This window comes from Catharus ustulatus, chromosome 1, assembly GCF_009819885.2.
Source record: "Catharus ustulatus isolate bCatUst1 chromosome 1, bCatUst1.pri.v2, whole genome shotgun sequence".
Taxonomy (NCBI): domain Eukaryota; kingdom Metazoa; phylum Chordata; class Aves; order Passeriformes; family Turdidae; genus Catharus; species Catharus ustulatus.
Genome location: NC_046221.1, coordinates 93,572,716 through 93,594,767, shown reverse-complemented (window position 1 = coordinate 93,594,767; position 22,052 = coordinate 93,572,716). Strand labels below are relative to the sequence as shown.

Sequence of the window (22,052 nt, the reverse complement as noted above, 5' to 3'; positions counted from 1 at the left end):
TTGGAGGGGGTGAAATCTGGCTCTTACATTTGAAATAGCGAACAGTATAACTTCATTTGTACTGGAACATATAGTTATCAATGGCAACAGAGACTTTATGGCTTTATATACCACAGTGATTTGACAACCCATGGTGATATAATCACTATATGCATTACTGATCTACAGGAAAAAAGTAAAGCAATGACAGTACCATTTTTCAGATTTCCATAGAGGAAAATATCTTTGGCATCTGTTTCAGTTTGCAGGAAAAAAGGAAAAAAAAGAAAAAAAACCCTTTCAAACAGTCTTTGCATGACTTAAGCTAAATTTCACAGTAAAAGAAAGATTATCTCCTTTATAAGATACTGCTGAATAAACCCTAATCCTAAAAGAAAGAAAAAAATAGTTAGCAGTAGTATTTAGATCTATGATTTTTGGTTTTTTAATTTCCATATACTTCAATTTTTAGACACCATCTTACATTCAAAGATGAACTTGGTTCTGCAACCTCAGGCAACTAAAAATCAGTGAGGCATGGTGTCTATCGTGTTTTCTTTATTTGCTTAATGATGAATATATCTACAGCCCCAATTAGATTTGGAAGCTGAGGTCCCTCCTGGGTCTTCTTGCAGTGTCTCAGCAGATCCAAGAAGACAGTGTTACCTTGTACTATTTCCAACATTCTGTCCTAATATTTTTATTTCAATTACTTCCCTGATTGCAGGAAAAATAGTCAATGGAGTGATAAAACCCTGAATCCTTTTGATCCTGGCAATTTGATTACCATTTAAAATGAAGATTTCTTTATGACTGAAAAGTTCAAAGTTTGTCTTCTCCCTTCCAGCATTGCCTTATAGCAGCATCCTAAGAGAATAAGACCTCTTTGGCATATATGAGATGTATCAGTAATAATCCTGTTTGCAGAAACAGGATTGGATAGAAAATGACAACATTCAGACTAAGTGTGCCTGTTTTGCAGGGTTTTTTTATAAATTACATTTTTATGATCTTCCTTGTAAGATTATTCTAAGGAACTGTTGACTCATTATTCTGTTTTCCCTCCATTGTTTTTTTCTGGTTTTGTTTTGCAATCCCCTGATTATACTTCACTCTTAAGAAGAGCTTCAGAGAATGCTCTGTATTTACAGTGTGAATTATGATTCTGCCAGTGTGCATAACAATTACATTATAAATATTTCCTCAGCCATTTGATAAAGACGCAAATTAAGAAAAATAATTACCATTACAATTACAATTATATATAATTACACTATATTCAATTTAGTTTATCTCTAACCTCCACTTGCCATAATGTGTTCATTGTTGAAGAATGAGATTTTAGCTGCTGTGTTGGAAGTAAACATGGATTTTTCTGTCATTTACAATGTATTTTCTTTGAAATAAGAGTTTTATCACCAGAAAATAGTACTGTTTAGGTGGTTCAACTTCAGCCTCCTAGATGAAAATGTTGTGTGTGTGTGTAGTTTACCTTTCATTAAGTTAGAGAGACTGTTTGCTCCTAAAAATGCCACTTCCTTAAATATAAATTATTTATACCTGGGCAAGCATAGTTAATTTGTACTTGTGCAGAAAGAGAGATTTATGACTGCTGGATTGACTAAACACAACAGATGCTTTTCTAGAGGAGGAGCACAGTCTTCCAGAACATTGAGTGAGGACCATTGTCTCTGAGAGGGAACAGTACAGAGACTTACTTAGCATTATGCCCTTATTTAGCATAAATATTAACCTTAGGATAATCAGTATGTACCAAGACACCTGAGGAGGTAGAACAGCTAAGATGTGGCAGCTTGCTTTGTTTGCTGAGAGCAAGTATGTACATACCTGCTGTTCACAAGAGCTGCACCTACACTGTCTTGCTTTGGAAGGATTCATTTCTGTAAAAAAAAAAAAAAAAAAAAAAGGAGGACAGTAAGCTAGAATAAAGAGGATAGTGTTTTGGGTTTTTTTTCATTTTACGTCAAGAAATGCTCTGTGGTCATCCAGTGTTGCTGCTTCTGACTCAAAGGACTCAAATTATATTAGCAACACCATGTTACCTGGTCACATGCCTCTCAAATGGTACAGTTTTGCTGACAAAACAAGCTACACACAGCAGAGTCTGTATGGTGCTGTTGTTGTTTATAATGCATTTATTTGGTATCTTCTTCATGTTGCCTTCAAATAGTCCCTTGATACTTTAAGCATTCCTTGCGTATGTTATGCAGTCATGTTAATTTGTGCTTTTCAGAGGCTCTGAGACTAAATATTTTCATTTCTCTACTCACTTTAGGGAATTCTCGTCCTATTCCAGATGACATTCTGTTTTCAGACAGTCGCTCTGTGCAGCTTTGTGTCTTAAATGTACAATACTGATTGCTTGCTCTTCGTGATTCAGTCTCTGCAATCTGCTGTGTACTGTGACTCCTTAAAGGAGTAATAGCCTATGATTCAGTCTCTTTCTCCCAGGTAACAAATAACAGGATCAGAAGAAATGGCCTCAAGCTGCTCCAGGGAGTTTTAGATTAATAATTGTGAAAAATCTCTTCACTGAAATATTGGTCAGGCATTGAGACAGGCTGCCCAGGGCAAGTGGTGGATCACCAACCCTGGTAGTGTTCAAAAGGCGTGCAGATGTGACACTTGGGGGTATGTTTTAGTGATGAGCATGGCATGCTGGGTTAGCAGCTGGATGTGATGATCTTGGAGGCCTTTTCCAACCTTTATGATTCTATCATTTTGTGACTAAAGGAAATCATTAGAATTGATTTATATATGTGCTCATCTCTATTTTTTCAATTTCCATAAAACTTGGTTATAATTTAGGATATGTATCTTTGCTGGTTAACATAGATTTTGAAAGTGGACACAGATTTTATTTTCCCCAAACTGTTTTGGGTTTAATGTGTTTAACATTAATGCCTTTGTTAAACTCTGAAATCCAGCACTGGACAGTTGGCAGAACAGTAGCTACTCCCAGCACTTGAAAATAGAACCCAAATGCAGTTTAGTATCTCACAATTGGAACTGCAACTCTTGTATCCTTAAGCTCTAGTTCACCTTTGTAAATCAGGAGAGCAGTGTTTATTTTTGGTATGTGTGTGCAAAAGGTCAGTCAGAGCTTCACTAAGATTTGGTTTTAAATAGTGGCTGAGGAAAACATAAATGAAGATAAACTTTGAGTAGCATTTAGGTTAATGTACAGTACTTGTATTTCATTAGCATCTCTTCATGGGAAAGATGTCTGTGAAAGGACAAAGGTATTGATTTATAACCTGCTCACAGTGGTTAGTACTGAGCTGACCCACCATGCAGAGTGGTGTGAGCTAGCTGGAGGAGCTGAGTGGTTGGTGTTCCTGAGCAGGTGCTGGTGAGCAATTGTTTGGAAAGTGTATGATTTATTCTGATCAGGATAAACATTGATGACTTACATCTCATAGGTATATAGGAAAGAAATCTGAAATTTCTCAACTCACATTTCTTCACATCAATGGATGATTTACATGATTTAACTTGGTTGGAAACTGAACTAAATGCCATGCATATGCCCAAAAGCAGAGAAGTCAAGATGCCTCCCATACCTTTAATGAAAACCTTCATTTTTTTATGTTACTTTTTAAAATTTAAAAATAGCTTCAATATTTTGGAGGGTAAAAGTGCAAGTAAAGGCAGCATAACAGACAGGTCTTGTTAGACCAAGGGAAAGTGCAAGTTCTAAGGGACAGTGAACATGGATATAGGCGTCAGTTCTCCATGAGAACATCTCATGGTGGTAGCCAGCAATTTGTGTCTCTGCCAGTCACTCCAGAAAATTCTCCAGTCACCTTCTCCCTCTGTGGACATGGGTGTTATAAGCAGAAAAAGGCAGCATGGTGCTCTCTCTCAACATACCTGCACAAACACTCTTCTTCGTGACACCTACCCGTGTGCAGAGGGAGGGAGTAAGGGATAAAGAGTCACAAATTCTCATTACAGTACATGATAAATTTGTCTGTAGAATTTGTTGCTGCTAGAAGGACGGTCATGAGAACAATTCAAAAGCTCTGAGGCTCAACTTCGAATTACTAGCCATACTCTCCAGGCCTGTGGCCAAGTTCTTCTTGAGAGTCAAATTTTACCAGGATCTCTCTTGCTAATCACTATCCATCTCTATGGTAGTCAATGTTATCTTCAGTCAGTTTCATCATTGGTATTTGTTGTTATGGTAACAGAAGGTAGTAAAAAATGCTGATTCTTTTTGCAGATCTTGAAGTTTCACAAGTTTTGTTTTGATTATGAATAGCAAATGTTGTACCTCTCAAAAATCTTCCACTTATCTCACTAATTTATTCTGGTTTTCTCAAGGAGCCTTTGAAATGGCTCCAGTGAGTTTGAACACCAGAATTTTAATAGATGGTTGGTTAATTGAACAAATACATTTGTGAAGTTGTATTAAACATCATATCTGCAGAGCTGAATTCCAATACCAAAGTAGCTTTAAAAACATTAGCAAATGCAAAATTGCATTAGGTATAATGGTATTAACAATGTATTATCAAATATATCCCTTCCCCAAAAAATATATAGTATTATCCAGAAAATAGCCTAAAGAGCACTAGTTTGCTAAACAGATACCATAAAAACTAGAGAATATGCTTGCTATGAAAACAGTTATTTTCATAAGTTACAAGTGAAAAGAAATTTTGGATTTTTTGCAATTCACATATTTCAGCAAGATAATAGTATTATTTATTTGTAGGTTTATACTAAAGCAATGATGATTTAGATTTCTTTCTACAGCAATGCACAGCACTTTTAGCATTAGGCTTGTTTTCAGAAGAATTTGTGGAGAACTGTGCTTTTTAATCAGAGCCTAGAATTGTGTCCCTCAAGTGTATTTGCATTTAGGAGGATGAGATTGCAACATGTTAGTAAATTTTATAGCAGTGTTATATGTGCACAGAATGCTATATGGCACAGTGAGAAACCACAACAAAATAAACAAATTCTGTTGAGAAGTTTAAACTTTATATATGTTTTCAGCATATTGCAACTTGAAAACCATATCCCCAAGTGAACTGATTTTCTATGTATGTGTACAGGTTTTCTTAAACTAGACCTTGCATCTAGATTTGGACTGAATGTTAAAACTTTTTTATTTTATCTGTTCTAAGTACAAAAATGATTAACATATTCTTGTTTCCCACCATGTCTGATATTTTCCTTGTAAAATCATGTAGCCATTAATTACCTTTGTTTAGGCATCACAGGCAATATATGTAAAACTACTGCTTTTCTTTTCAATCTGAGGTCATGTACAGCAGCTCTGTGCTGTGCTGGGACACAGCTCCTCAAGGCAGACTTGCACATTCATTGCAGAAAAAGGCCAGTGACAGGATTCACAAGCATTCAACTAAATACACAATGGGTCCCCCTACAGTAGCAAATTCTTAGGACTATGTCTGAGGTGAAAAGAAAATTAATTTAGTGGTTACAAAGAGAAAAAAAAAATAAAAACAAGCCAACAAAAAAAACCCCAACACAATAAACTAGGATAGCTAAGACTTACCTTAAAATACCCTGAACTGTCTGTCTATGGCATCCAAAGTTATTATTTCCCCCCTGCCCCCCAGGATCTGAGGTTTCAATCTTTTGTGTGTATGTACACATTGAAAAGAAGGATATCTCTCCAGAAATTGTACCAGAAAGAACAAAGACTGTTTATTCCCTCATATGGTTAAGCTGCCCTATTAATGTCAATTTTTAATTTTATCCTTTGGATTTCTCATTAGCTTTACAACATGTCTAGATTATTTAATTATTATGTTTCAGCTCATAGATGACATAAGATTTAAGAGCTTTTGCTGGGCTCTAGCAAATTGTCACTATATTTTGCCTGAAGCTGCTTTTGTAGAAAATAATCTTTCCATAGTTAACATTCAGGATACTCTGCAGAGCATCTTAAGAAGACTTAAATGCTAAATAACTGTCATATTGCAAGCCTTAGTATTATTGCACTAAATTACATTGCAAGAAGTGTGATAAACAACATCATAATACTTTGACACATTCATCATTAATTATAACTGAAATCTAATCTCAACTGGATTTTTTTCAGTAATTATAACCAGTAAAGCAAACATTAACATACACGGGGAAGGGAGGGTGAAGAAAGAAGTCTTCTGAAAGCATAGCTGCTGATATATCAAAATACTGAATGGGCTGACAGTCTTATTAGGTTTTTTATGGGGTTTTCTACATATATTAAGAGATTAAAAATCTGAAATACATTTGGAATTCATTATGTGAATAATCATTTTGAAGGCAAAACTTTTCAGAGGCCTACTGGTTATGTCATTTTAAGGTGGCATATGGCATTCCATATTTCTGCTCTCTTACACAGAAGACTGGTATTGAGCTAAATTTAAAATCAGGGATTCCTCTGACCACCAAAATACTGTCTGGGTGGTATTTTAGCCTTCATATCACTAAGTTTCATGTATTTCCCTAAATATTGTTTAATGTATTTTTGAATGGCAACTCTACAGAACTTTCTGCTTTTGGGGAGCTCCCATTCTGCTGGTGCAAACACTTTTCCTTTGTGCTGGGGAATCTGGGAGTATGGCAGCCAAGCTGAGGGAAGCAATGCTTTGTGCTGCTTCCCATTGTGCTGTGGTGCACCAGTCAGAGCTCATGGTGACTCAAGAATTTTTGCTCTCTTCGCTATCTTCTTAAGACTCTGTTTTAGCAAAGTACTTTATTGCTTGTGTAGTACTAAGCATACTTTCAAGTGTGATTATACTTTCCTCTGTATATTATTAATTCCCTGCATACAAAGCCACCTGCTTTCTACCATTTCCAGTCGTTAGCAAATCTGAAGGGAAGATATGTACATTTTGTCAACTATATGTGCTCTATTTGGAACAATGTTACCTGGTTCTCCCATTGGATGTTTCTGCTCATACCAGATATCTTCACTGCCTATTATTATACAAGCATCAGTTACCTAGCTGCATGTCCCTAAAGTATCCATATGCTGTACCTGAAAAATCAGGCTAGTGGAAGAGGAAGTAGGTTCATTTCAGTCCTGCTTAGTCTTTGGTTGTAAAGGTTTTTTCCCAGTGGTATTTTTGCAGAAAACATGCCCATTTTTCTCTGGTGGGTGTAATTTGGTGAAACTTGCATGCAAACCTTTTCTCTTACCACAACACTGTCTATAGCATTTACAAAAGCTCAATATATTTTTGTCCAGAATAATTATAGACGCATTGAGAGCTGAATTTTGAAAGTGCTTATATTCATAAGAGGGATGGATGACCTGCTGTATTGATGCATATTGAGTTTTTGAAGTGAATGTTTTGTATTACAATGTCACTGTACAATTTTTCTTTCTTGATAATTCTTTTGTGTCTGAGGCAGAGAGATTTCCTGTACTCTTAAGTGAAAAAAAAACATTAATGGAGGTGGGTATTTTCATGTTTATTGTGTTAACATCATCTTATAAAATAATACAGCTGTCAAGATCACCTTTTACTTCTGTGACGATCAATCTAAATAAAATTATCTATTTATTCCTCACCATCATAACCAGAGACCCTCGTTACAGAAGTATAGGGAGCTAGTCAGACTCTCAGGCTGGTAGACAAATTTATAAGAAAAAAACCCTGTCAATGCATGCATGTTTTTTTGCTCTTGTCTCAGTAGTCTCTTATACAATGGATGTTGAGCAAGATGGTGTCACCCTAATTGCATGCCAAATAGAACTGACTTGGTCACCGGAAAATCATCAAGAGAGATGACTCCAGGGTTTTCAGAGGTTGCCAGAGTAACAAACTTGTGCATTTGTGTTATTTGCATATGCAGTTTCAGAAAGTAAAAGGAGTTGCTATTTTGACATTTTCTTTTTTTGGATTCTTGGAGGGGGGCAAAAAACTTCTGGGTCATATAATCAACCTGTTCATGGTTGAAGACATCCACACTATATAATCCCCTCTTTATATGGAGTTTGTGTGCAGAATGAGGGGGATACCTTTGGGACAGGGGAAGGAGGATGTGTTACTTTTGGTTTGTTCCTGCTTCTTATGTTGGGAAATGATTCTATAGTTTCATGTCTTGGGTATTCACGAACTTTCAATTTGCAGTCTATACTACCTTGTGGTCAGTTTGGTCATTTGGCCGCATTTTGTCCTGTAGCTGCTTTTCCTTCCTGGTTATTACCCAACTTTTCCATCTTTAGATCTACCAAGCAATTCTACTTAGCTTTAAATTTCCATACTAAGTGAACTGAACACTTCTCTAAGATACGCTTTCCTTTTCCCTGTTCATCATATACAGCCTGTCACAGAAAATCTTATCAAACCTTTATTAATGATGTTCTTATTTTTCTATCTGTAAAGCATGTTTTCCTGTTTGTCATCCTGATGGCTGATAGTTGATCTGATAGACTGGCAAATCTAATATTTTGGATGACAGTCCGCCAGTTCATGGCAGAAGTTAATGTCAGTAATCCCTAAGTGCATAATAGGGCTTATGCATAATGATGTACTTATCATACATTATAGCATATTATACATTTAATCTCGTTTCTGTTTTTAGGGTTTTCAGCATTATCTGTTTCTTAGTGCACGCATTATACAGCCCCGTTTCCAGCACTGACAGTCTCCAGATTTCACTTCAGCAGCCCATTTTATCTTCACATTCCTTTCTTATATGCCAGGATCATTACTGAGACTACTAAAAGAGATACTTGTCCCAAAGCCAGTGCTCAAGGAATTAAATGGGAAACCTCTTCCAAGCATAATAGTACCCCTTTCAGCACAATTGCTTGGCCTGCTGTAACAGTCTTCTAATATTCTTTATTCTATAATGGTTCTTTATATGACACTAGAGGTAATGTTTTACTGAAATCCAGATAAATTAGTTCTGCATTTCCTTTGCCTAGAAAAATAATGTGCTTTTAAAATGGCAGGCTCTCTGGGATTGATTTTCCATTGGCACAATCCAGGATATATTTAAACATGATTTTATTTACTCGTTTAATTGTGCTTTCATTCAGAACTTGTTTTCAGAATGTACACAACACTGAGTTCAAGCTAACAGATGTGTTGTTCCCTGGATAACTCTGTTTCCCTTTCTTCAGTAGAAATACTGTGTTTTCTGTTTTCCATTCTTGATTTGAAAAATTTGCTTACTGGTCTGTGTTATTTGGCTTAGGGACTTTTTCATGCCAATTTCTTACAGTTCTGGGACACAATTCATCTGTCTGCCTGTGTTCAACTATATTAAAACCTTTGAAGTGAGTTTCCACACCAGTTGCAATAACTTCAGTTTTGATACTTTACATACACTTTCAACCATGAGTCACACTCTCCTGACCTTTGTTTTTCATCAGTCCTTCTTAAAATCTGAGTCCAATTCCTCAGAATTGGTAGTTTTCAGACTTTTCCACCAACTCTTTGCTTCTTGAATAAGAATCATAATCCTTTCTTTTTATTAATATTATTTTTTTTGCTTTATTTATATGTTATTATATATACTTAATATTTTCCATTGTTTGTATATAAAGAATTGTTCAGTTTGATTTGTTGTGTCAGGGCTTGGCTCCTGAGAATTCTCACTTTATCCCTGTGCTTTCTATCTTTCCAACAGTAGCTTCCTTCCTTGAGCAGCACTTTTTCTGATTTCATGTCATCATTAATAAGAACTACTAGCATTTCTCGTAAGAGGGGGTTTTTTAGTGCAGGTTGTTACTGGAGGCTTTCTCTAAAAGTTCATTTTCTTTATTTCTTTCATACTTTTGGGATGCAAATTCCATGTATTTTTTAACCTCAACTTCAAGTAATTTTAAGTCTTCTCTTTTTCTGAGTATTTGATGATTTCAGTTCAGTTTTCCTGTCCAAGTAGCTTCATTAATGTCTCATTTTGCCCCAGTCACATTCAAAATCTCATTTGAGGTTGCTTATCCATCTGTGACACATACGCTTGTAATTCCTCTGACCAGGGTTTCAATCAAAGTCTCCCATTGTGTATGTGTAATTGCTTGTAAAAGCCATTTTTCAGGTAATTATTTCATTTGTAGCAGATTTTGTTTGGGTTTGGCTCTGATATTAAGTAATAATAAGTAATAAGTAACTCAACCATTTCTGTTATCTCAGTTTTGCTTGAAGTAAAGTTACAGTTATATTTATTTCTGTGAGAGTGATAGAAAAGTATCTGTTGGACCCCAAAACTTTTTTTTTTCCTACATAGCTACATAGCCTATAGCAGAATCTTAGAAAGTAGTCCTTCTTGTTTTGAACATCTCACCAAAGGTATTTCAATTCAAACATTTCAGTTTTCTTCACCACTGTATCCTATATTGATGTGTTTTCTTTAGCATGATTTTTGTTTGTGATTGTTTTTCTACTATATTCTATTAAAGTAGTGTCCTAGAATGGCTCTAATCCCTCCATTTTGTAGCCCACATACTTTGTCTTAGCACATAAACATCTCTGCTTTTTTCACCCACTCATTATTCTGTTTTCTATTTGGGTGATAGTTGGGATGATTTTGCTTACATAACAAATGCTTCTATGAATATTAAGTTTTTTGTTTCTCTATTGACGCACAAACTCCTGACCCTCTGCTGTTCCTTTACCCTGTTGTTTCCTCAGCTACATGACTCATGCTGTTTTCTGTCAAAGCTAGGAACAGGAGTCATCTCCCTGTGCTCCCTACTTCAAGCATCAGCAATGCCTGGTAACATGCCAGAATTTTCCTGACTTCCTGAAGGAATTTTTAGTTCAGATGATCCTTTCTTCTGGATTAGGATGACTGGAAGATTTCCAGAACTTACTCCAGTTTCTGTCCAGGACAACTTTGATTATATGAGCGCATGAAATTCCTGGGGTCTCCATCACTGCACTCCTGTTGAAGAGGAGAGGCAGTGGCATGGAAAGGGTTCTTGGCTTTCTGCAATATAAGGTGAAAACTACTTAAAACAGAGGAAAATTAGGAGTACTTGCTAATTCAGCATTGCTGCTGTGAATTCAATTTTCTGGAAATTTGGTAGCTCCCAATACCCAGTCCATGCTTGGAAAATCATTTAGAGTTGGTCTTTGGAAAGAAAAGTTGCTTACTTCTTGAGCTTCCCAGTCTTCATCACTGAGGTACTACCTGTTGACCTCACCTGGTAACACGAGGTATTAGCAAGCCTCACAACAATGCTTAAAAATAAAAAATCATTGGAAGAAATCTGCACATTATAGTCCCAAGGTGGAAAAATAGCTTGCATAAATCAGATAGTTACCAGGATGCACCTGATTTAGTGTAGCAGACCTTACTATATAATTTTTAATTTTTTTTTCAAGCATGAGAGAGGTGCAGAAGCAGTAAGGGTTTTTCTGTTTGAAAGTCTTAGTTGATTATATTCCCCAGGCATAAAAAGGCTACTCATATACCTTAGAATGTTTTATTAGCTGAAGTCTTCCTTATATTTGTCTTGTCCCATTCTTCTTTGATCATTTTACTGTTATCACAAAGGTCTCAATATGCAAACTAGCTAATAAGACCTTATTCTGAACCTAAGCTATTTCATAGCAACAATTTAATAATGCCAGTTCTGTCAAGCTGCCAGCCTTTCTGGATACACAGTGTAGTTTCTACATATATCATACATTAAACTGAATTTAGCTGCTTAGTGCTCACTTGTTATTACTTGTAGTAGGTGTATGCCACCAACTACAGTAGTTTCGCATACAAGCACATTCACATCAGAAGTAAAAATCAAAAACACTAATAACATTATATTCTTGCTGACACATATGAAATATTCAGCACATGCATGAAAGCTTCTGAAATCCATTTAACTCTCATTCCATTTTATAAAAATGAAAATTATTTGCTGCTTGTATTTTATCTGAGTTAGTCCAGCACCTCCAAGTCCGCCACTGAACCATGTCACTCAGTGCCACATCTACACAGCTTTTAAATACGAGGTGGGGTGGCTCCACTGCTTCCCTGTGCAGCCTGTGCTAAACTTTGACAGCCCATTTCATTAAGAGATATTTCCTACTATGTGGTCTGATCCTCCCACTGTGCAACTTGAGGATGTTTCCTCTTGTCCTATCATTTGTTACTTGGGAAAAAGAGACTGACCCCCACCTGGCCACAATGTCCTTTCAGATAAGTTGTAAAGAGCAATAAGTTTCCCCCAAAATCCTCCTTTTCTCCAGGCTAAACAATCCCAACTCCCTCCCTTTTCCATTGGGAAGCTTTCCAGCCACTCTGCCCCCAGCCTGTAGCACTGCCTGGGTTTGTTGTGACCCAAGCACAGGACTTAGCACTTCACTCTGTTAAATCAGCTGGGCTGTCCAGATCCCTCACATTCATGAGCACACATTGGGCCTCTGTCTTACAGTCAGTAGCAGCATTTGAAGTTCTTTAAGTTAGTTTTTGGGCAGCCATGAAAGAAGAGCACATCATTCCTAAATGGTGGCTCAACACAGAGTGGTTTTACACTATGGTCCTAATTCACAGCTCCCAATGCTTTCTGCTAATCTTGGGTATACATTGCCTCTGAAAATTACCTCTGAAATGAATTTTTTTGCTAGAGAAAGAGGCTTTTTTGGATGACATCAGAGAAGCCTTTTCTTATACACACACACACACACACACACACACACACACACACACACACACACACACACACACATACGCTCCCCCCGCTCCACACACACACACCTGTTTCTGGTAAGACTTTCTAAAGCCTTACTTATCAGTAACACACCCCCCAAGTGAGGAAATAAAATGCTCAGAAGTCTTGCTGAATTCACTTTTATCTGCAGCGGAAATAAAGTTCATTCATTGCAGCAACCCCTTCTTTGAGGCACAGACCTTTGTACAGAACAGAGACCATTCATTGGAAAGCACTTATAGGGATTTTTCTCCATTATCTGATGATAAGTTACTGCTAACCTTATCCAAGGTCACTGCTCTTGGCCTGCTGCACTGGCACACACGATTAGACAGTGGTATTTTTAGGTGTAGGTTTCTAAGACTGAATTCATGTTCAAGAGGATCCTTCTTTATCTGCCAATTTTTAAACTGATATTTCAATTTAAATCTTTAGCAGTTAATTACAAAGTTATTCTTTATCCCCAAATGTACCTGTTTAAGGATGAAAGATTACATCTCAATCTTCATGAGGAAATAAACAAATCTGTTTAGACTGAACATAGAAAAATTATTACTGCTGGTCAGATTCTTGCCTATGAAAAATTTATTTCCAGAATGTCTTTCATCCTTTCCCTCCTCCTAAGGAGAAAATCAAAGAAAGGTCTTTGAATTTTTATTAATGATTCATTACTCATAGCTGATCAGTGAACAGTTTATGCAAATACACTTTGCAAATTGCTCACTTTTACTATTACTTGGGGTTATATGTGGATATTACTTTCCCATGGGAAGCAGAGGTGTGAACATTTAGATTATTGATATATAATCATGGGAGTATAATGCATATCAAATGTTAAATACTCAGAAAGATACAGAAATCATTTGTAATACACCTGCTCACGCTGAATTGTACCTTAATGGGGTTCTTGTTGACATTAATAAGTTACAAGTGAAGATGAATGAGTATAAATTGCGAGCTAACTAGCTGATAGTTGAACATATTATTCTTTGAGGGTAGTTAACCAGTAGGCCTCATGTTCCTAAAGACTTAAATTTAATATACCTTAAGGAAATATGCGTTTGTATAATGAAATTTAAAAACTAAAGATTATTTTTGTTTCTCCCCCTCTGCTACAACAATGCAATGAAAATATATTGGCCTATTTTGTGAATTTGGAAGGGAACTTTTGGTTGTGACAAAACAGTGCATTGGTTGTTTTGTGACCAGTGACTTCTAGTGGGGGAAAAGTAGTTTTGTCATTATTTTACTTTGGAGGAGTAGGGGTTGTCATGGGGTGTATGTTATCCCTGAGGTATAATTTATTCATTGTTTCAGAGCTCTAAGGAGTTGATAATCTACAAAATCACAATGTGTCATTCAGACCAATTTGAGTAATAGGCTTAAGGATTGCTAATCTTTTCAGTGCAAATGGAGAAGATTTTTCTAGATAAATATATAGTAAGCAAAGTTACCATCTAGGAGTGTGTAAGGGAAAGATGCACAGAGACATTTGAGAAATAAAAATTGATTAATTTATTAATTCAATTTTCTCCTCCACACGTGGCTGGTTTTAGGGCACTGTATCTCCCTTTGTTGTACGAGAAACAATCACTGTTCATGGTTGTGTAATGTGCCACCAGAGGTGAAAAGGAGTTGCTGAAGTGGTGAGAGTGGGTGTATTATTCAGAGGTCTAACATTTATTACTGCCCTCCTACCATTTAAATTCTTGGCTTACTGTAGAATTCTCCTGTGCAGTCAATTACACAAATGTTAGATAATTATGAAAGAATGGTTCAATGGTAGCATATGTCTGTTACAGCAGGCTATCTCCTAATTTTATTTACTTACTTCAATGGCATACACTGTGTGAAATAAAGATATTTAGTCAAAATAGAGTGTGTAACTGAGGTTAGTAATCTGTGGATCATATTGTGTTCCAAAGATTTTACTAGTAGAGGATCAAAAAACTCACAGACAAATGCTTGGTCTTGGGAGATGCTGCCTTAAAGTTCAGCTCTTGGTGTTAATATGACCAGGATTTGCCCTGGTTAAGTGACTAATAGTGAAAACTGGAAATTGCTAGAAATTAAGAGTATCAACTGTGGAAGACAAATCCAGACAAAGGGAATCATGTCCTCTGGAGACATGCAAATACCCTGGAAAAGTACCTGGGAGCTTTGTCTCAGGAAGAGTTGATAAAAGTTCTAAAGAGCAGGGCAGGGCCCTAAAGGTTTTGTAACCTAATAATAATACATTTTGAATTAAAGAAAAGCAAAACAAATATAACTCCATCTGCAAATGTTGGGTTTTGATGTTGGAAAGCAGTGAGACCAATTAAAATCTGTTCCCCTGCTAGTATCAGAGATGGCAATTACTAACCTCAGAACACAACTATGTGTGAAAACAGTCTGTTCCTACAGCCATGTGCTTGATACTGTATACCCTTGGTGCTGTTATAATTCCAGAAAATGTCACCTTAGAATAAACACAAAAATATACAAAATGTAAAAATTGAATTTGCCAGGACAGATGTTTCATGTGGTGGTGATACACAGTATCTCTAAGAGCTGAAAAATAGGATCTGAATGCATACCAAGAATCTCTCTGTATTGTTGTATTTCTTAATTAGATGAAAATAAATGAATTGAAAAGATGAAAGGAACTCATGTAACATCTCACTTCAAAGGGCAGCTCCACTCTTGAGGAGTGTTAAAAAAAAAAAAAAGAGAAAAAAGAAAGAAAAGCAGCTTATTTAAGAAATATGCATTCTCTGTGGATTTGGTTTCTCTTTTACCTGCTTTAGAAACTCAGGAATGACTTCTGTTCATTTGACCTAAATGGAGTCATTACCCTGGTGTAGGGGAGAGTGGCAGCTGACTGACAGCGATGTTCCCCCTGTGCTCCTGTGTTGCACTTTGCATTGACTCAGCAGTGCTCTCAAATGAGGAGGATTATTTTTGACCTTGTGACGGGATATTTGTCAAAGTTCCAGTGCTCTGGCCTGTGTTCTGGACAGAAATTGCACATATGGAAATATTCCTTAGCTGCCTCCCAAGGTGTGAACTAGACACCAACTACCTCAAGTGTATGCATCTCAGTGCATGCAGCCTGGGAAACAGACAGGAGGAACTGGAGCTCCATGCCTAGTCAGAAAGTTATGATATTGTCGAATAACTTAAATGTGGTGGGACAACTAGCAGGAGTGGAGGATTGCAACAGATAAAGGCTCTTTTGTAAAGATGGGCAGGGAAGAAGAGGAGGAGTTGCAATCTAAATTAAGAGAGCCTTGAATGGACAGAAGTCAAGTACAGGGTTATGGAAACCTCTGGCTCAAGATCAGAAGGGTCATCTCCAAGGAGAATCTTACAGGAGGCATCTGCTAATGACCTCCAAATGAAGGCCAACAAAGCAATATTTGGGTCACCTAAGCAAGCTTCAAATCGCCAAGAACCGTGTTCTTTTGAGTGATTTCAACCACCTAAACATTTATTGGAAGAACAAACGATAGCTAACAAATCATCTCTCAAGTTTTGGAAATGTGTGGAGACCCACTTCCTTATATGTATGTTAGCTGTGCCCTCCAGGAAAGAGGCAGTGCTGGATTTGCTATATGCAAACCAAAAAAACTGCTTTCATTTATATTTGGGTTAGCAATGGTTTTGTCTGCAGTGATCACATATTGTGAAGTTTGGGATCCTGCTGAGCATGCTGAAGGTGACTAGTAAGACAAGTGGTTTAGATTTTAGAAGGGAAACCTTATCACCATATTCCAGTGTTTAAAGGTTGGCTACAAAGAAGATGGAAACTCCCTTTTTTTCAAGGAGTCACATGGGAAATATGGATTCTCCAGCATTGCATATTTTTAAGATTTAACTCCACAAGTTGTTGTGCCATCTTGTCTAGACCATGCTTTTGCCAAGAAAGGTTGGGCCAGATGATTCTTGAGGTTCCCTCTAACATGGTATTCTATGAATCTGTGATTCTATGCACAGATAGAATGTCTGTATGTCTGAATTTACTTTATCTGGACAAATGAATTGGAAAAAAAACCAAAACCAAAAAACCCCTCAAACAACTCAATCACTCATCTGCCTGCTAAAGAAGTCAGCATTCTCAAGCCAGCCATAGATGCTTCCACCCAAAACACCTAAAAGCCATGACTTGTATACTTTTTATATTCAGAATAGCTCATATTATGAAAGGTATTTCACCACCTCAGCATTGGTTAATTGGTCTTGAGTGCATTTTTGGAGTCTTAAGTCAGTGCTATCTAACTCCAGGACACCTTTTGCCTTCCACCAAATTTCCTCTGAGCCCTATTTTCAACCATAAAGGGATTTTTTTAGCCCTTCAGCACTTTATTTGCAATTACATCTGTCCAGGCCAGAATTCTTGTCACCATATTTCTGTGTAAAGGAGACCTGGCTAAGGGCAGGATGAATCGTAAGTGCCCAAGATGTCACAGTTTCCTTCTGTGTTTCAGTTGTCCTGAAGTGTGGGATGGTGACTTTAGAAAACAGCATTTATATGCAGAAGTGTAACAGAGAAGTGTCACAACAACTAGTTGAAATAAAGATTCAAAGGAAGACTAGCCTATCTCCATCCCTAGGAAGATCCTTAAGGCAGGAATGCTCACTGTAAAGCAATAGTTATTTTCTTGTGACTCAAAAATTTTTGCTTCTAAAAGCAGAGTTTGTGTGTGACTTGGAAAGGGAGTGCAGCTCATCAGCTTCATAACTCCTGGATAGATTGTAGGCATGCTGCTCTGTTCTTTGTTATGCCACGAGTTGCTTAGCCAGTTTGTCAGATAGCAATTGGATGTGAAATGCTATTAGCACTTCACAAACACAATCAGCTAAGTAACTGAGCTCATCCCAGATGTGATTAAGTGAGATCAATTATAATAAGAACTAGATAAGAGAGGTAAGCTTCTTGTTCCTTGGGTTAGTATTCTGCAGTATTAGCCTTTGTAAGTATCCTTTATACATCATCAGCTGTAAAATCTTGATTACTTCAGGAAGTGGCTTCTAGACCAGCATTCAAATGAACTTTATCCTGAGCTGATTATTCTAACACTGCAACTGCCACTGAGTAGGGAAACAGTTTATTTGAAGCATCAATTGCACCAAACAGAAAAAATAGCCATTGAAGCCAACATTTTGCAATTCAAGGAGCATGTTTCTTCTCAATCTTAAATACTGTTAAATATTCTGAGGGAGAGTTCTTTGTGTCCCAAGAAGGGAATATCTGCCCTTCATAGCATCATGTTTTGCCATGGCACTATTGCTATAGCACTTAAGGCTTAATGTGCTAAATACCAGAATTTATACATTATTCCTGAAAATTTTGACATGAAGTTGCACACCAGGTGTTCACTAAATCTGAAGAATATATGTGAGAGTCAAGTGCATGGGAAGTAGTGTAAATATACATATTATAGGAATAACAAAATATTCGTGCTTTTTTACTCAGAACTGGAAAGCTGGTAATGTAGAAATAGAGGGGGACATATGAACAAAAAAATATAAGAGAGGAATGTTGCAAAGTAGTCCATGTCTAAATTGTAGAAAGAGAGAGATTTGCCTATATCTTTGAGCAGATATTTTTCACATTATTTTCATTTCTTTTGTGGCTTCTGGTGCTTGCCATGGAGCTCCCAAAAGATTTATATTTTTTTTTTTTGTGAGAGAGACTAAATACAGGATGGATATCATGCCACAACAATTGTGCTGTTCTGGAGCCTAAGGTTTGACCAAAAGCCCACAAACTCTTTTTACCTATTTTGTTTTGTTTAATTTGAGTGAAGATTCCTAAGCTCTGAACTATTGGCATAAAAAATATTTAAGATCTTACAAGAGTGACATGGTCCATGCATCTCTCCTATTGTGTAGTATTGGATACTACAGTTGTTTGCTTAGTTAATAAATCATATCTGATAAACAGAAATACAATTGTTGCCTCCCCTTTTTACTATGGGTGGGACTCAGATGTCTTTGAAGGTTTGGGCTGGCACCTTTGCTGCCCTTTCAAGTGTTTTTCTCCAATTTTATCACTATGACAGTGATAAAATTGCTGAGGATTGTGCAGTCTCCTTGATGGACTCAGTGCCAGTGTTTCTGCTGTCGTCCAATTCTCAGTGTTTTGTTTGCTTTGCTGGCCACTGTGAGTACAGTAATTTCATGATTTTAAGCCGCACCATTTTGACTAAAATTTTGCTCCCACCCCAGAAATGTGGCTTACACTCAGGAGCGGCTAATATGTGAAAAATTTTCTGAAATTTCCAACCCTGGAAGTACCAGCCAGGGTGCCGAGCCAAGCACCTGCCAGTAAAACCTGGCATTTCACAATTGCTACAAATTGGTTACTATGTTGCGCAGTGGGTGCAGGCGGGGTCCGTGCTGGCAGCGCGGGGAGGGGAGGGAGGCAGGGGCTCCATGCTGCCATCCCCGCAGCCTAGGGGGGAAGCAGGGGGCTCCCACCCCCGCCTGCTGCTGCCGCTGCAGGAGCAGGCAGACTCCGCCCCCGCCTGCCGCCGTGGGGCAGCGCCAGGCCGGCGCGAGCGAGCCCAGCAACAGCGGCGGCCAGCCCCGAGCGGCCCTGCCAAGTGGCCCCGCCGAGCTGGGCCACCTGACCCCATCAGCAACCCCGAGCGGGCTGAACCTGCACAGTCCGAGCCAAGCCAGTAAAACCCGCGATCTTGCGATTCTGTTACTATTTGGCAACTTTGTTACACACGGGTCCTCCCTGCGAATGACAGAGCGGATTATAATCAGGTGCGGTTTATGTATGGACAAAGAACGAAATGTTGCCAACACCCGGAGATGTGGCTTATAGTCAGTGCGGCATTGTAATCGTGAAATTACTGCAACTGAGCAGAGCAGGTCGGTTCCTCCTCACAGATCCTTTCTGTAATCATTCCTTGGCAGACATGTGGGACCACTGTGACCTTTTCTGCAATCAGTGCAAAAGGTTTCTGTATTCAATTCCAAAACAACTGTTAGCCTCTGCCTTATCTTTTCTTCCTCATCCTCCCACATTTTTTATGGCTTTTTGGGTAGAGTAATACTTCCCTCAGACACTGGTCCACAGGTCTCTGTGAAAATATTCCTGGTGTTAGTTCTCTTTCAAATCACAAATGGCCATTTTATATTCCATCCCTGACAACCAGCAAGATTTCTTCTCTAAAGTTCAAGATCAATTATTGATAATTAGGCAGGATTCAGAAATTTCTAGGATTGATTCTTTGGCCTATGCTATGTTAAAATATATGAACATAAATGGTCTCTTTTGAGCCATTCATCCTTGTAGCAGTCCACCACTTTTCTCTTATCTCATGGTTTATAATTATTTGTTGCCTCTATCTACTTTCATTGCAGCTGAATGTATTATCATATATACACAGTACTCTTGTATTTTTCTTTTGTGTGGACCTTTAGCAAAGATTTTTGGAAGGTTAGTATGTTCTTCACCTGATGATGTCACTTGCAGTATTGAAAATGTTTGATAACTATAGAAAAAAAATAAGAAGTAAGAAAAATTATTATAGAAGTGGGAGCTATTATGTTATTCTAATGTTGTTCATTTTATTAGGCAAAAAGCATTTTATATCTGACTTTTTAAACTTTGTGTCTTTTCACAAGACATACTTAATTTGTGGCACCAAAATCTTTTAACATGCATTATGAAAAATTATGCATCCAGGAAAAAAAAGTGACTCCCTGTTTTCTGGCCTAAAACATGTATTTGAAGTATTTTTGCCCAGGAGTGTGTTTCTTATGTTTCACCTTGTCCACTAATTCTTCAGTGTAGATATCATCTGATCTTTCAGAGAAAAATCCAAGGAACACCAGGTCCCTCTGGAGTTCTCTTCCTCATGGTTGGAGTTTAGTTTGATACTTGAACCATCAGATATGGAGTGAGTTCATTTCCAACATTAACTGTTACAGTTTTGGGCATAGCTCCTTCCTGAGAGACTTGCTGTGACCCCACGTTCAGTCTTTCAAAGTATTGAGTTCTGTACAGTTCTGACTTCATCAGTTGTATTATTCTGCATTCTTCTTTGTGGTGAAGCAAAATGAATTATTTCTCCTTAAAACTTCTTGTGGACTGTGGTGCACACAAAGCCTAAATGAAACATTTTGATGCTTCCCTGGTGTCCCTTGAGTACTTTTGTGCATCAATTCCTAAATATTTTCTCACCTTCTACTCTTGGACTGTGCCTGCAGTAGTTCATAAAATCCAGTGGTTTTTCTTCTATTTGATGTTTCCTTTAGAAGATGGTGGTAGGGGATGCACCCCTCTCCTCATCCTTGTATAATGCTCTTGTTATAGGACGGTTAAAAATTGATTTCCAGGAGAAGCACACAGAAGGAGATTTTTTTAGTGATCTCTCTGATTCCTCTTTGCACCAGATTGCTGGAGACTTCTAAATCAACTGTTAGGGGTAATTACATTGGGGGATGGGGGGATGGACACAAGTCTCCACCTGTTTTCTCACCTATTCCCTAAATTCTCAGAAGGTAACTTAAGACCTTGGGACATTAGCTCATTACACATAACTGTTAACCATTACTTTAATGTAGATTAGTACATGGTAACTCTATGTAGGAGAAAATTATGCTTTTCTATGTGCAAGCAATTGTTTATGTGAACTTCTGTTGCTTTGAAGAACATATTTTTCCTTCACAGGACACTACAAGACTAGGAGATGAATCCTTAAGGGAATAGTTCCCACTCTGCAAGTTAGATTCACTGAATATAAAAGTAGTACTCTTAAAATAGATTTAAAATCGGTGCCATAGCTACATGTTATATTTACTGTTCTCATTTATTCCATTCTTTAGGTTTGAAGATGGTACAGTCTCTTTTCTTGATATCATTGCTCTGAAACATGGATTTGATGTTCTGGAAAAACTCACAGGTCAGTTAACATAACTCCAATACTGAAGACTGCAGTTCCGGATTTATGCTTAGGGCACAGGTCTGATCGTATTTCTTATGGCTGTAGCTTAATTTTCCTTTCTAGTTTTACTATCTATGTTCATCATTGTGAAGATGAGACTTCCGTGTAACTGTCTTATTCACATGCTCCCTATTGGATTATTCCAGCCTGGTTTGAAAGGAAAAGAAAGGATCCAGACTGTCCTGGATATGCAAGACTTGAGTACATGGAGAAATTCTCATTTGCCTCACATTCACAAAGATGTGATAGGAAAGTAACACTAGAAAGTAACTGAGTGACTACACTGTTTGGGTCAACCTTTGAAACCCTTGATGTGTAGCTAATGCTGAAGTCCCAAATATAACTTCAAACTGATCTTCAAGCCAGAACCTGTATGTGAAGGGTGGTACTCATGTGCTGTGTTTATTCCAGGATAGATTGCTGCTTGTCTGGCTCAGCACCTTAAAAGCATAATCTCTGTTTGCTGCCGTGGG

General features: G+C 37.6%; 1 protein-coding gene across 1 annotated transcript in view; it reads left to right on the top strand.

Moving 5' to 3' along the window:
* Positions 1-22,052, top strand: part of MOCOS (molybdenum cofactor sulfurase) — a 220,706-nt gene that overhangs the window by 108,331 nt on the left and 90,323 nt on the right. The window contains exon 5 of the mRNA XM_033076845.1: positions 21,461-21,537. Within this exon, the coding sequence (XP_032932736.1) occupies positions 21,461-21,537 (77 nt within the window). The remainder of the gene's footprint in view (positions 1-21,460; positions 21,538-22,052) is intronic.